General features: G+C 42.3%; 1 protein-coding gene across 1 annotated transcript in view; it reads right to left on the bottom strand.

The window, feature by feature from the left end:
* Positions 1 to 757: 757 nt before the first annotated feature.
* Positions 758 to 14,537, bottom strand: part of LOC146839070 (uncharacterized) — a 56,050-nt gene continuing 42,270 nt past the window's right edge. The window contains exon 3 of the mRNA XM_085603071.1: positions 758 to 8,588. Coding sequence (XP_085459197.1) covers positions 5,663 to 7,735 — 2,073 coding nt within the window. The 5' untranslated portion in view covers positions 7,736 to 8,588 and the 3' untranslated portion in view covers positions 758 to 5,662. The remainder of the gene's footprint in view (positions 8,589 to 14,537) is intronic.

Raw genomic sequence — 14,537 nt, 5'->3', positions numbered from 1 at the left:
GGGGTTGTTTGGACTGATACAAGGTGCCCACTAGAACTAGTGGACAGCATATATCAGGCCACCTTCTCACAAAGTCAACAACCTGATAGGAGAGAAATTCAAAATTAAAGAAAGAATCACGTGGGAAATTACAGGTGTTCTTTATGCCCTCCAGTGTGAGTGCGGGAAGCAGTACATTGGAAGTACAGTGAACAAATTGAAATTAAGTATCCTACAACATCTTAGGTCAATTAAAAATAAGGATTTTACTTATGCAATCTCTAAACATGTGTGGAAAGACCATGAAGGCCTGTTTGAGAACCTATCATTCTATGGCATTGAGCACATCCCTCTTAACATCAGAGGTGGAGACGGAGACTTGACAGTCAGAAAACTGGAATCCAAATGGATAGCATTGATGGGAACTGAAATACAATGGGGACCAATGCCGATTCGGAACTTCACGCTTTTTTATGAGACTATCCTGTAAAAAGAAATCGGTCAATCTTTTCCTAATTCTGGTCACCATGTTGTTGTATTATACATTGTACACATATATATATATATATTTTATTGGTTGGGGATGACTCAATACTGCATAGGTCCAGCATTTGCACTTTATAAATGGAGAAGGTGGCAGAATTTTACCATTAATCGTTTTTATGAAAACTGACCAATAAAGACTTAACTGCAGTATAGGAAGCATAATGGAATTGCCACGACATTGAATTAGAGGGAAATCTTGGGTTCTGTAATATACATCTAAAGGCAATGTGGTTTAGAACAAATTTGACAAGTCAACTGATGTCCAATATACTTCAGAGTAAACGTGGTTTGGTAATGTGACATTGAGGAACTCTCCGAATTTTAGAATGAGTTGGTCAACTGTAGACATGCTTGAATATCTTTTTGTTTACCTGCACTCGGCACTTTATTGCATTTTTGCACTTGAATGAGGAAGAAGTGCATTAATGGAATGAGACAGGACCATTATAAAATGGGTACTTTACCTTCAATGAGATGCACTTTGATAACATAAAAATGGACAACTGTGAACTTGATTCATATATGATGCCGTTTACTTACACTTGGCACTTTTGCACTTGAATTGGTTTTTAGGTGCACTTCTGTAATAAAATAGAACAATCATAAAATGGGTACTTTACCATCAATGAGATGCACTTTGACAGTATACAAACGGCATGTATAGCAATATGTTTACAAGTATGTACTTTAGTCGCATTTGCGCTTTTGCACATGGTTTTAATCTGTCTAAAGTCCGATATAGAGTCTCAACAGGATCAAAACAATCAATAGATTTATAGGACCGAGATGTACTTTAACTGTGTCATAACCATACACATGTTTACATTTTGCACAATCAAGGATTTGGCAGCTGGACTCTTTGAAAGTCATGACATTCTTGAACTTGCACTTCAATGTATATTGCATCTTTTGGTGCTGACAGGAACATATATGTAGTGCTCTGTTAACACGGCTTCAGACATCGACAAACTTGTCAAAACATGTTTTTAGGAACCTTAAAATATGGGGAATGTCTAAATGTGTGAAAACTAATCTAAACATTAGGTTTATTTCCCCCATTTTGTCCATTGTCAATCTATTTTATAAATAGTAGAGCATAGAATCCAATGTAGTTAAAGATAAAGTTTTGCTTCAAACGGGTACTTTACCTAAATTTTGTTTCTAGGCTAATGACATTATTGGTTGTAAACGATTATTCTTCTCCCACTCATGTTTGTAGGAAAATCTTTTTCACTATTTAACATGAATGTAAATATCGGTGCATAATGCTGGGATTTGAAAGTAAAAAAGAGGACACACAAAAAAAGTAAAAAATAAAGAGTCTACTTAGAAAAATGGGTTAGGTTCCTTTAACCGCAAAACTAGAACACTTGTAATAAATGTTTTTTTTAACAAGGGGAGGGTCCAACCAACCCCTCTATAAACACCAATGTCACCACACACACTTTGACCCAGATGAAGGCCATTGGCCGAAACGCATAGGTCGTCTTTTTGTCACTTATTTTGCACTGTTTGCACTTTGCATCAAGGAGAATGAAAAAATAAAAAGGATTTTTGCAATTAGCTACCTGATGTGAGTTGCTGTTCCGAGTACCTCCTCTCTGTGGAGTGGAGGTAGTCACAGAATCCATATATATATATATATAGATATTCTCTCTCTCTCTCTCTATATATATATATATATATATATATATATATATATATATATATATATATAGAGAGAGAGAGAGAGAGAATATTTATAGTTAAGCACCTATAGGACTATGGAATTACTATCCTGCAGACTAACCCAAAAAATTCTCTTTTACAGGTAACAAATGGCAACAGCTTAAGCAGGCCCTACTCAGTATGCCAGTACAGTAGCTCCATAGATAGCCTTTGCTAGACTTTTAGCACTGTACGTATATACAGGGGCTCAGAAGAACAGCCTTGCATATTATGAGAAAAAAGGTAAACGCTGAGTTAGTCTGAGACTTAGTTAGAGCAACCTTATGGATATGACCTTTGTAGGAGCGTTTCAACACAAATCAAAGCCTCAAACACCCACAACTTTATAACTGCTGACCCATCAACCTTACATGATGCTTGTAGTTTTATGACAAACACTTTGTAATAGGCTCCTCCATTCCACAATAATTTCTATCAATAAATTTGCTATCATGCACTGAATCTGTTCTATGACCACTTAGGATTTGGTTTAATGATTCTCTGTAAAAAAGAAACTCATAACATATATTTATACAATTAATCCAACTGTGAATCGTTTACATAGTCAGCGATGAGCCAAGATCCAGCTCGATGATAAACACCTCTGGGAAGTGCCACTATGATGGCTTCATTTACAGATGTATGCGATGATGAACATAAGCATCACTTCTTCCACGTTAGGGCTTGGGTGGTAAATGCAGTGCACTGCAAGCATTAACCCTGAGAGTCACCGCTCACATTCCGCTCCTTTCACTTCTTCCACATCAGGGCTTGGGTGGTAAATGTCGTTCACTGCAAGCATTAACGCTGAGAGTCACAGCTCACATTCTGCTCCTATCACTTCTTCCGCATCAGGCTTTGGGTGGTAAATGTCGTGCACTGGAAGCATTAACCCTGAGAGTCACAGGTCCCATTCTGATCCCATTCACTTCTTCCGCATCAGGGCTTGGGTGGTAAATGCAGTGCACTGAAAGCATTAACCCTGAGAGTCACCGCTCACATTCCGCTCCTTTCACTTCTTCCACATCAGGGCTTGGGTGGTAAATGTCGTGCACTGCGAGCATTAACCCTGAGAGTCACAGCTCTCATTCCGATCCTTTCACTTCTTCCGCATCAGGGTTTGGGTGGTAAATGGTGTGCACTGGAAGCATTAACCCTGAGAGTCACAGATCCCATTCTGATCCCATTCACTTCTTCCGTATCAGGGCTTGGGTGGTAAATGTCGTGCACTGCAGGCAGTAACGCGGAGAGTTGCAGCTTACATTCTGCTCCTCTTACTTCTTCCGCATCAGGATTTGGGTGGTAAATGTCATGCACTGGAAGCATTAACCCCAAGAGTCACAGATCCCATTCTGATCCCATTCACTTCTTGTGCATCAGGGCTTGGGTGGTAAATGTCGTGCACTGCAAGCAGTAACGTGGAGAGTCGCAGCTCACATTCTGCTCCTTTCACTTCTTCTGCATCAGGGTTTGGGTTTTAAATGTCGTGCACTACAAGCTTTAACCCTGAGAGACACTGCTCACGTTGTGCTCCTCTCAGTACTTCCGCATCAGGGCTTGGGTGGTAAATGTCGTACACTGCAAGCAGTAACCCCGGTAGTTACAGCTCGCATTCTGTTCCTTTCACTTCTCCCGCGTCAGGGCTTGGGTGGTGAATGTCGTGCACTGCAATCATTAATCCTGGGAGTTACAGCTCACATTAGGGCTCATTTCATTTCTACCACCTCAGGACTTGGGTGGTAAATGTTGTGCACTGCAAGCAGTAACCCCAGGAGTTAAAGCTCACATTTGGCTCCTTTCACTTATTCTGCATCAGGGCTTGGGTGGTGAAAGTCCTGCACTGCAAGCATTAACCCTGAGAGCTACAGCTCACATTCAGCTCCTTTCACTTCTGCGCTTTTGAACACTGTTTTCTGACCGCTGTCACTGAATCATCACTGTTGTATGAAACGACCACACACCACAATCAGCAGTGAATATTCAGCATATTTCACATTGTGCTAGTCTCCCAGTGGATTTCCAAGTATATCATATTGTTTTGCTGTGTGTACAAAAGTGAGCAATCACTGGGAACAGACAGTTTTATAATTCTACAAATATCATTATTTGTTTTTCTTCTGTCCTTTTAGTCGAGTCTTCGCTCAGCAGGAATTTGAATATTCCTCATAATTATAATTATCTTTTTTCTGTAATTCTTTCATCTCACAATAACTGCAATGTTCTGCTGCTGTCTATGTCCTTAGATGGATCACTATTATTGTTAATTTAATTAAGTACTATCAGGATTCACTGCATCTCTAGGATTATTTCTAAGTGAGTTAAATGAAGGTGTGTGTTCACGGAGGGCTGTGTAGGATCGAAAATTGACAAAAGCTCTTCACACTTTCAGTGTACTTGTAAGGTTTTCCCCTTGTGTTTTCACTGATGACCCTGGAGACCTGATAATTGACAAAATCTGTTAAGACATTTATTGCAATATAATTTTTCCTCTGTGTGTGTTAGTTGATGTATTCGTAGGTTTAATAACTGACAGAAGATATTCACACATTCACAGCAACTGAAAGGCTTTTCCTCTGAATGTGTTAACTGATGAATCCTTAATGCGGAAGATGCACTTAAGGTTCTCCTACATTCACTACAGTTGTATGGTTTTTACCGATCGTGTGTACGCTGATGTCTATATAGGCTTGATAATCGACTAAAGCTCTTCACACATTCACTGCACTTGAATGGCTTTTGTCCTTTGTGTGTTCAATGATGGAGTGTATGATTGATAATTGACTAAAGCTTTTCACACATGCAGTGCATTGAAAAGGTGTTTCCCCTTCTGAGCTCGCGGATTTCTTAATGTTGAAGAGTCAGTAAAACTACTGCCATGGTATGGTTTTTCTCCCGTGTGCATTCGCTGATGTCTTTATAGGTCTGATAATTGACTAAAGCTCTTCACGCATTCGCTGCACTTGAATGGATTTTCCCCTGTGTGTGTTCTATGATGGTTTTTTAGGTTTGCTGAATCACAAAAGCTCTTCCCACATTCGCTGTATGTGTTCTCTGATGTCTTTGTAGGTATGAGATTTGCCTAAAGCTCTTCATGCATTCACTGCACTTGAATGGCTTTTCCCCTGTGTGAGTTAGCTGATGAATCCTTAATGTTGAAGACTCTAAAAAACCCTGCCACATTCACTGCAAAAATGTTTTTCCCCCATTATGTGTTCGCTGATGTCTTTGTAGGTTTGATAATAGTCTAAAGCTCTTCACACATTCACTGCACTTGAATGGTTTTGCACCTGTGTGTGTTCGTTGATGAATCATGAGATTTGAGGAATCACTAAATCTACTTCCACATTCACTGCACTTAAATGGTTTTTCCCCTGTGTGTGTTCGCTGGTGGCTTTGTAGATTTGATAATAGCCTAAAACTATTTCCCCATTCACTGCACTTGTATGTTTTTTCCCCTTGTGATTTTTTGCTGATGTCTTCGGAGATTTGATAATTGACTAAAGCTCTTCCCACATTCATTGCACTTGAATGGTTTTTCCCCTGTGTGTGTTCGTTGATGAATCATGAGATTTGAAGAATCACTAAATCTACTTCCACATTCACTGCAATTGTATGGTTTTTCCCCAGTGTGTATTCGCTGATGTCTTTGGAGGTCTGCTAACCGACTGAAGCTCTTCACACATTCACTACAATGGTATGGTTTTTCTCCTGTGTGTATTCTCTGATGTCTGTGGAAGTGTGATAATTGACTGAAGCTCTTCACACATTCACTGCAATGGTACGGTTTTTCCCCTGTGTGTGTTCGCTGATGTGTTTGGAGGTGTGATAACCAGCTGAAGCTCTTCACACATTCACTGCAATGGTATGGTTTTTCCCCTGTGTGTATTTGATGATGTGTTTGGAGATGTGATAACCGACTGAAGCTCTTCACACATTCACTGCAATGGTATACTTTTTCCCCTGTGTGTGTTCCTTGATGGGTTTGGAGGTCTGCTAACCGACTGAAGCTCTTCACACATTCACCACAATGGTATGTTTTCTCCCCTGTGTGTGTTCGCTGATGTGTTTGGAGGTCTGCTAACTGACTGAAGCTCTTCACACATTCACTAAAATGGTATGTTTTTTCCCCTATGTGTATTCTCTGATGTCTGTGGAAGTGTGATAATTGACTGAAGCTCTTCACACATTCATTGCAATGGTATGGTTTTTCCCCGGTGTGTGTTCGCTGATGTCTTCGGAGGTCTGCTAACCGACTGAAGCTCTTCACACATTCACTACAATGGTATGGTTTTTCCCCTGTGTGTATTCGCTGATGTGTTTGGAGATTTGATAACCGAATGAAGCTCTTGACACATTCACTGCAATGGTATGGTTTTTCCCCTGTGTGTGTTCGCTGATGTCTTCGGAGGTCTGATAACCGACTGAAGCTCTTCACACATTCACTGCAATGGTATGGTTTTTCCCCTGTGTGTGTTCGCTGATGTCTTTGGAGGTCTGCTAACCGACTGAAGCTCTTCACACATTCACTGCAATGGTATAGTTTTTCCCCTGTGTGTGTTTGCTGATGTGTTTGGAGGTCTGCTAACCGATTGAAGCTCTTCACACATTCACTACAATGGTATGGTTTTTCCCCTGTGTGTATTCTCTGATGTCTGCGGAGGTGTGATAATTGACTGAAGCTCTCTACACATTCATTGCAATGGAATGTTTTTTCCCCAGTGTGTGTTCGCTGATGTGTTTGCAGGTCTGCTAACTGACTGAAGCTCTTCACACATACACCGCAATGGTATGGTTTTTCCCCTGTGTGGGTTCGCTGATGTCTTTGGAGCTGTGATAATTGACTGAAGCTCTCTACACATTCACTGCAATCGTATGGTTTTTCCCCTGTGTGTATTCTCTGATGTCTGTGGAGCTGTGATAATTGACTGAAGCTCTCTACACATTCACTGCAATCGTATGGTTTTTCCCCTGTGTGTGTTCGCTGATGTGTTTGAAGGTGTGATAACCGACTGAAGCTCTTCACACATACAGTGCAACGGTATGGTTTTTCCCCTGTATGTGTTTTCTGATGTATTTGGAGATTTGATAATTGACTGAAGCTAGTAACACATTCAGTGCATTGATATGGTTTTTCCCCCGTGTGTGTTCGCTGATGTCTATGTAGGATTGATGATTGACTAAAGCTCTTCACACATTCAGTGCAATGGTATGGTTTTTCCCCTGTGTGTGTTCGCTGATGCTCTTTTAGGATTGCTAACTGATCAAAGTTCTTCACACATTCAGTGCAATTGCATGAATTTTCTCCTGTGTGCGATTGCTGATGGTGCTTTAGTAGTGATGACAAACTAAAGCTTTCGCTGTATGTGTACGATTCTTTTTTCTTGCTTAGTGTCTTTGGGATGGATATATATTTGTCTACATCACATGCCCGTGTCTCCTGAAGGGCCAACATGGTTGATAAACCACTTGCGTTATTCTCACATTCCCTGTATGTGTGTGGCATTGTGGATGCTTGATTTCTGATTTAACAATAAAATACAAGACTCACTAAATACCTATCATATTCATAAGATAAGTAAGGTGCCTTTCTGGGTGATTTCGCCCTTACATTGGATAATGGCTTTGCGTGCTTGTGGGTAAAGATTTGTCTTCCTTCAAATTGGGACAATACTCTGCTTTAGAGAGCAGAACCCCTCTCCTTTAGCCTTAAATTGTTTGGTTTCACTTCGTTGTGCTTCTCCCTTGTTCCTGTGGTTTGGCTAGAAAGAGTTTACAATACACCAAGAGCACTGAATGGTGGTCTGTACCCAGTTGAAATAGCGGAGCACTGCTCTAGCCATATCATGGTGATGAAGCAACTTGTAATGTGTACAGCTACTCCGAAGAGTGTCCCGGGGCGAAGCACAGGTCTGAAGAGAAAGTAAATCTGGTTGTTTCAAACTGGACAAATAGCCAAGTTTTCAATCTTTTTTTAAAGATTGTCATGTTGCCAACAGCACAAAGCTCAAGAGGGAATTTGTCCCAAGCTATGGATCCCAAATAGACACAAGACCTTCCTCCAACTCTCATTCCGACCTCATGATCAAAGCTGGTGTAGGATGCTTGTTTATACCGGAGGGGGTTTGTCAGCGTTGTTGCCTTAATTTTGTGGAGGGCAATTCTTCGTCTTGTGGTGAGGAAGAGCAGAGCTCAGACTCATACATTTACGGAATTGCCTTGGACTGTTTCTTCCTGGATCTGTCCTCTGTCTCTGATTTCACTGATGTTTTATGAGCTCCTTATTTTTGACTATTTTTGCTCATTTGCTGTGATATCTTCATTATTCATAGTCAATCTGTGCATTTAAGGCTTATTTTCTGTTGGATGTAAAGAAATAAAAAATTACTAAATGCATATGTAATGGAATGTGAATACACAATATGTATCTGGCTGTAGAAGAAAGACATCTCTTCTTTACCATATTTGAAACTTAGCAAGGAAAATTCACCATACATGGATATTTCACTAAAAGTTCTGATGAGCAGGTCACAGCTTATTTACTTCTGAAAAGGTAGTGATTTACCATTCTTGACAGAGTAACTTACTAAAGAAAGGGCAGCCGCTGAGCACTCACGTGTTACAGATGCAGTTTTAGCTAGATACACATGGACAACATTTCATTTAAGCAAGAACAGATTGTGAAAGAGAGAGGAAGCAGGAAGCATTGCAGTTATGTCAGTTTCAGGAAGTATCTACCAAAGGTTCCTCAGGACTGCCTTACTCACGGTGGCGGTCTGACTGACACCACCCTGGCGGCCTGACTGCCGTAACATGAGTGTGGTGGTGGAACCGCAACGAGACCCCCACCTCTGCCTGAATCGAGTATCCTGCATCCGCGGTGGTCTGCAAATGACCTGAATATGCGGGCAGTACAGATGCCAGCACTGCTGAGCCTATTACAACCTGCATATCCACTGCCCTTTTCATGGTGGGGACACCGCCTTGAAAAGAGTGGTAGACATGCAGGTAAAGGGGCCCTGGCAGGGCCTCCTGACAATTCTGAGTCTGGGGCTGAATGCGGGGTGCACATGTTGTGCCTCCCTGGAACTGCGCCCTCGTTCCTGTACAACATGGTGCATGCCACAAAGAGCAGGAACGTGCTGCAGGCACTCTCACAGCGGTGGTATGCTGTTTAGGCTTGCCTATGAACCTAACACATCCGCTGCCATGAGACTGCCGCTGCACCGCCCGCCCTGGATTAAAGTCATTATCTGGTGGGCGGGATCAACAAGAGCTTGGCAATCTTCCTGGTCCCGTTGGAAGGCCGCCAAACTTGTAATAAGGCCGTAAGTCACCTTCAACACTTTCCACAGCCCTCTTGGTTCCAGCATTTCTGGATCCTTCTAACCTGGAAGACTGGAGCATTATCCTGAGTTGAGGTGGATTTTCTATCGACATGATATATATTCATCTCCCTTAAACTAGTGCCTGATTCTGAACTGAATGACAACTTAAAAAAGTAAGACTTTAGTTCTTCCTAAACAGGGCTTTGGTAGAGCAGGAGGAGGTGTCTGCTGTCCACAGGTGAGGTTACATTTCTGCTTTCCCATATTTATTTTATCCAGGTTTATCTCGTTTCATGTCCTTCAGCTCCCCTACGCCCCTCTGTCTGTGTACTCACTCTACAGGGTTCACTGTTAGCTGTGGCAGGGGGACACACTTGAGGCATGCACACAGCAGATGTCAGATAATGGCCTGCTAGTGAAGAGGCCATGGTTGGCAGTACGGGGCTCACAAGCTTCATTTCAGAAGCTTGCCTGGGAGGTACTAACTGAGGAGGTGCACAGGAAGGTACCTATGAGCTATAAACAGGAAAGGTGCACAGGTGGGTGCTTGTGAGGTATAAACAGAGGAGGTGCACATATAGGCACATATGAGGTACAAACAGCAGGTGCACAGTTCGGTGCTTATGAGGTATAAACAGAGGAAGTGAACAGGTAGGTTCTTTAGTGACTAGGGGACTATATCTGCTTCTAGGCCCTCTTCCTATAATGCTGGTTCTCGCTCCTTCAACACTTGCTGGAAACCAACGGAGCCGATCGAGGAGGTTGTATCAGCAGGGCAGTGTACCCGGGAGTCGTATATTGGCCATGAAATGACCTATTGAGGCATTTATATTTTCAGGAAGGCATTTTTCCTGCCACACACATTTTCTTATATCTAGTCTTTCACGTCATTACACGCCACTGTGAGTATAGGGAGGGATCCTTAAGGTCCTGAAGAAGAAGCCTAGGGAGCTTCGAAACATGTCGGCAGACATAGGAGGCACAGCTCATTGAGGCATATACACCTCCTCCCCCCCACTTTTTTACGAATACCAGCTCAAAGGTATATTAAAGTTTTTTTAGACCAACGAGCCAGGTATTTTTTATCTCACCTTTTCCATTCACTCCAGACCCTTCCTCTCACACCCCTACATAATACATAGTTGTCTCATAACAACAGTGCTCCCACGCACACGTAGGTCGTAGCACGCCCCGTCCCGTAGAGGGGCGGGAAGACCCCTATGATGAAGCATGACACCAAGGGCCCTTTTGGTGTGTGAGGGGTATTTTAACAACTAGTGTATATTCTCCAGGACTGTGGGGACTTATACCTTTTTCTGGGAGATTCTGGCATACACATATATCTGTGGGTTGATCACTTTGTTTATTGATTAAAGCTTGGGAGGACGTATCCACCCCACCAATCATGCAAAGTGGAACCTCTCTACTCCCTATTTTGTTGTTTTGGAGCTTGTCTGTGTCCCCAGAAGAATTGTTTACAGCTTATCTTATTTATGCACAAAGAGTTGGAGTTTTTAGGACTAAGCATCTCTTTCAACAAGGTTTGAAAACAAAACTATTCAGATGATAGCTGCCAGGTGTAAATGTTTTGCATGTGTAGAATCACACACTAGTAAATGCAGCGTACGCATACTTCACCTTGTCAGTTTGTGAATGACTGCTTACTTGTTAGTAAGTGAGGATTCACAGACTCTAATCTGACACTTTCTGACACTGGAAACAGAGCTGTACTTCAACAAAATGTGGGAGTAACTCTCTTTCCAGGGTAGGAAGAGAAATGGATCACCCTCTAAACGTGGTGGAGAGTAGTGCTATACGGTACATAGCACCATTTCTCCAGGCAAAACTGGGGAAATGGTACAATGCACTGGGAAAATGGCATGTGATGACAATGTGACATGACATTCCCACTACACATGCTTTTACACTTTTTGTTTGGGCTGTCTGTGTCCAGTTTATCAAGGCCCAGGTTTTAGTTTCAAGTCAAGCGATAGTACAGGATTAGACTAATTATAATGTCATACATTACAACAAATGCCTTTACCACATATCCCTTTACCATGAACCAACTATACCACGCAAGTCTTTACCATGCATATGCCTTAACCACGCATAATGATTTACAACTATGTCCCTGCCAGTAAAGGGTGGGTGCCCTGGAGCCCAAATACTAACATCTAAAGACTGGGAAAGGGGAGGTACACCCTAGCTCAAGTCAAGAGGGTAGAAAGGATTTTCCACTATACGGAAGGGGTGCTAGAGGGAAACGTCCTCCCAATTCAATAATCATAAACCAACAGTATCCCACTCTGTATACGTATGATACGCAGGGCACTAGTCTCCTCAGGTGGTACACCGTCCGTTTAAAGACGGGAAAGGAAAGAACACACAGAGCCGAGAGTCGCGGGACCAGGTAGGTGCATGGGATGGGTGGAACCTTGATGCAAGTGTGACTACAGGGCGACCCCTCCAGCAGCGAACACTCGTGGAGCAAGAGGTCCATAAATAATGGGTTGGACCTAAGAAGAAACAACAGAATACGAGGCAAGTATAAGCTTGTCCGCCTAGGTGCAAGCAGACACCTGCACTTCACTTTATTTGAAGTTTGGGAAGCCTCTTGAACTTAACACACCAGGGAGGAGAAACTTGTCACCCTGATGAAAGCACAGGACCCCGTAAGGCCACAGTATAGGGCTGAAACATGTTGGCTTTAGAGTCATAGGACCATCATATCCTCAATACCCAACAAATTTCCCTTTTAACATCCACAAATACTCAGTGAATAAAGGGATACCAAGAAGAAATTGGAGGATTTTTAATCTTTATGCCCCCTGGTCTACTTCTTTGTGTTCCCTGAAATATTGTCGACCCCACCCTGACCTTTAGGAGTCAGGGTGAACCTGATGATGAAGCATGGCACAACTAGTGTGTGTGTGAGGGTTATATAAAGAAAACGAAGTCTTTCCTTTCCCGTCTTTAAACAGATGGGGTACCACCTAAGGAGACTAGTGCCCTGCATATCATACGTATACAGGGTGGGATACTTTTGGTTTATGATTATGCCCTGGAGCCCACCCAGAGCAGCCACATCATCATTGTAGGGTGCTGCGGGGGTCCCAAAGCCCCCACGGCGGCAGCTGGCTCACCGCCTCTAGCGTTAGCCGGCATTGCTCTTGCCTGTAAGGAGCAGCTTAAAATGCTGCTCTCTGCGGGTGGGAGCAATTTTTCATCAGTTTTCACGCCCATTTGAAAGGCAGTGCATTGTGGGGGGTGTAAGTTATAGATAGCGAAGGGAATTACACCTGCTAAGTTTCTATGGTTTTGTGTGTGCAAAACCTGGACCTATTAAACGTCCCAGTAACCTTTGTTTTTTTCAGTGAATTTGTAAGTTTGTTTTGTAATTCTATTTCCTAAGTATAACGTCCCTATAACCCTAGTTTTTTCAGTAAATTTCTACGTTTTTTAAATGCTATTTCCTACCACGTACCCGTAACCTTTATTTTTTTCAGTGACAATATCGCTGTCTTTCTCTCTCTCTCTATATATATATATATATATATATATAAATATATATTCCACCTCAAAGCGCTTTCATTCAAAAGAAGATCAGCCGCACTCTCACTCCGTGTACCACAAAGACGACACACTACTGTTTTATTAATTCTATAATGCAGCAACACCCAACACAGAATGCCTACGCGTTTTAGGTTCACGCCTTCAACCGAGCTACCCAGTGTCCCACAACCACAGTGTTTTTAAAACAATCATCACATTATCGTTACACATTTATGGTCACCTAATCACCTCTTACACGTTTTGTGATATACTGTTCCAATTCCCCTTGTAATTCCTCATTTCGCCCACATTTTCACACAGAAATGTTGGCATTTTTCAGTGTTAAAGTAAATAGATTCTCTGCATTTCCAGATTTCATATTTATGGTGGGGCAGATAACTGCTTTTACCAGCCCCATCCGAACTAAAGAGATTATACGTAACAAGGATTACACGCTGGCTGACCTAAAGAGTGCCCTGGAGCTTGTCTTTATGGCTGCTCCACCTTCAAGTCTCTGTGGTTCGCAAGTAACCTTTCCCAACGAACAGGGCAAATAATGTCTTAATATTTCGGTGGGGTGGTGTACTTGCTTGCAGCACATACAGGGGATCACCATATCTAATTAAGTTGGCCAAACTTTATGACAAGGCCTAGAACACAAGCCAAGGTAATGTGCTGGGCAACTTCCCGTACTTAGCTGTGTTCACATTCAGTCCTGTTAAGCACTGCCATGCTCCCCGGTGGAACTTCCCGCCACTGACGGGCTGATAATCATTTCTATCTCTAAAGTAGATGTATTTCACGAGTAGAACAATATCCAACGAGTCTTTACCCTTTCATACAGCATCCCTCTCTCAAATAGCATTTGTTCTCCAGCAAGGCTAGGTTACAGCAGTAGCCAGTGTGTCAGGGGCTCTAGTCCAAGAAAGAAATTCCCTCTTTGGCCCGTGTTAAACTATGAAATACAGCAATAATTAGAGTTCAGTGGGCCCTGGTGCCACTGCACCTGCTGCACCAATGGAAGCTACGCCTCTGGTTTACACTTTGTGTTTGAAAGTAGGAGTGGAGGATAGGCAATCCGCGTTTGGGATAAATGTGATTGCGAATACATAGAAAATAGTGCGTGCTATTGTCATTTAATATGTGTTTTAATTTGAAGGGCAGGCTCGGAGAATACCTAATTAAAAGAGGCTTTCTATCTTCTAAGGCAGAAAGGAGTGTACCCACAAAGAAATACACATACGAAGAGATGCACAGATTCAAAAACACATACAAACACACACACAAAATATGAACACACAGACAACTAACCGCCCACAATGGTGCATATAAACACATAACTACAAATAGAAAAAACACACAACCACTAACAGATATTCAAATAGACGCACACAAACATACGTACATAAGCAAACACACAGGCTA

The sequence above is a fragment of the Triturus cristatus genome, chromosome 4_2 (genome assembly GCF_964204655.1).
Source record: "Triturus cristatus chromosome 4_2, aTriCri1.1, whole genome shotgun sequence".
Lineage (NCBI taxonomy): Eukaryota > Metazoa > Chordata > Amphibia > Caudata > Salamandridae > Triturus > Triturus cristatus.
The sequence above is the reverse complement of the archived record's forward strand: the minus strand, read 5'-3'. Positions and strand labels throughout refer to the sequence as shown.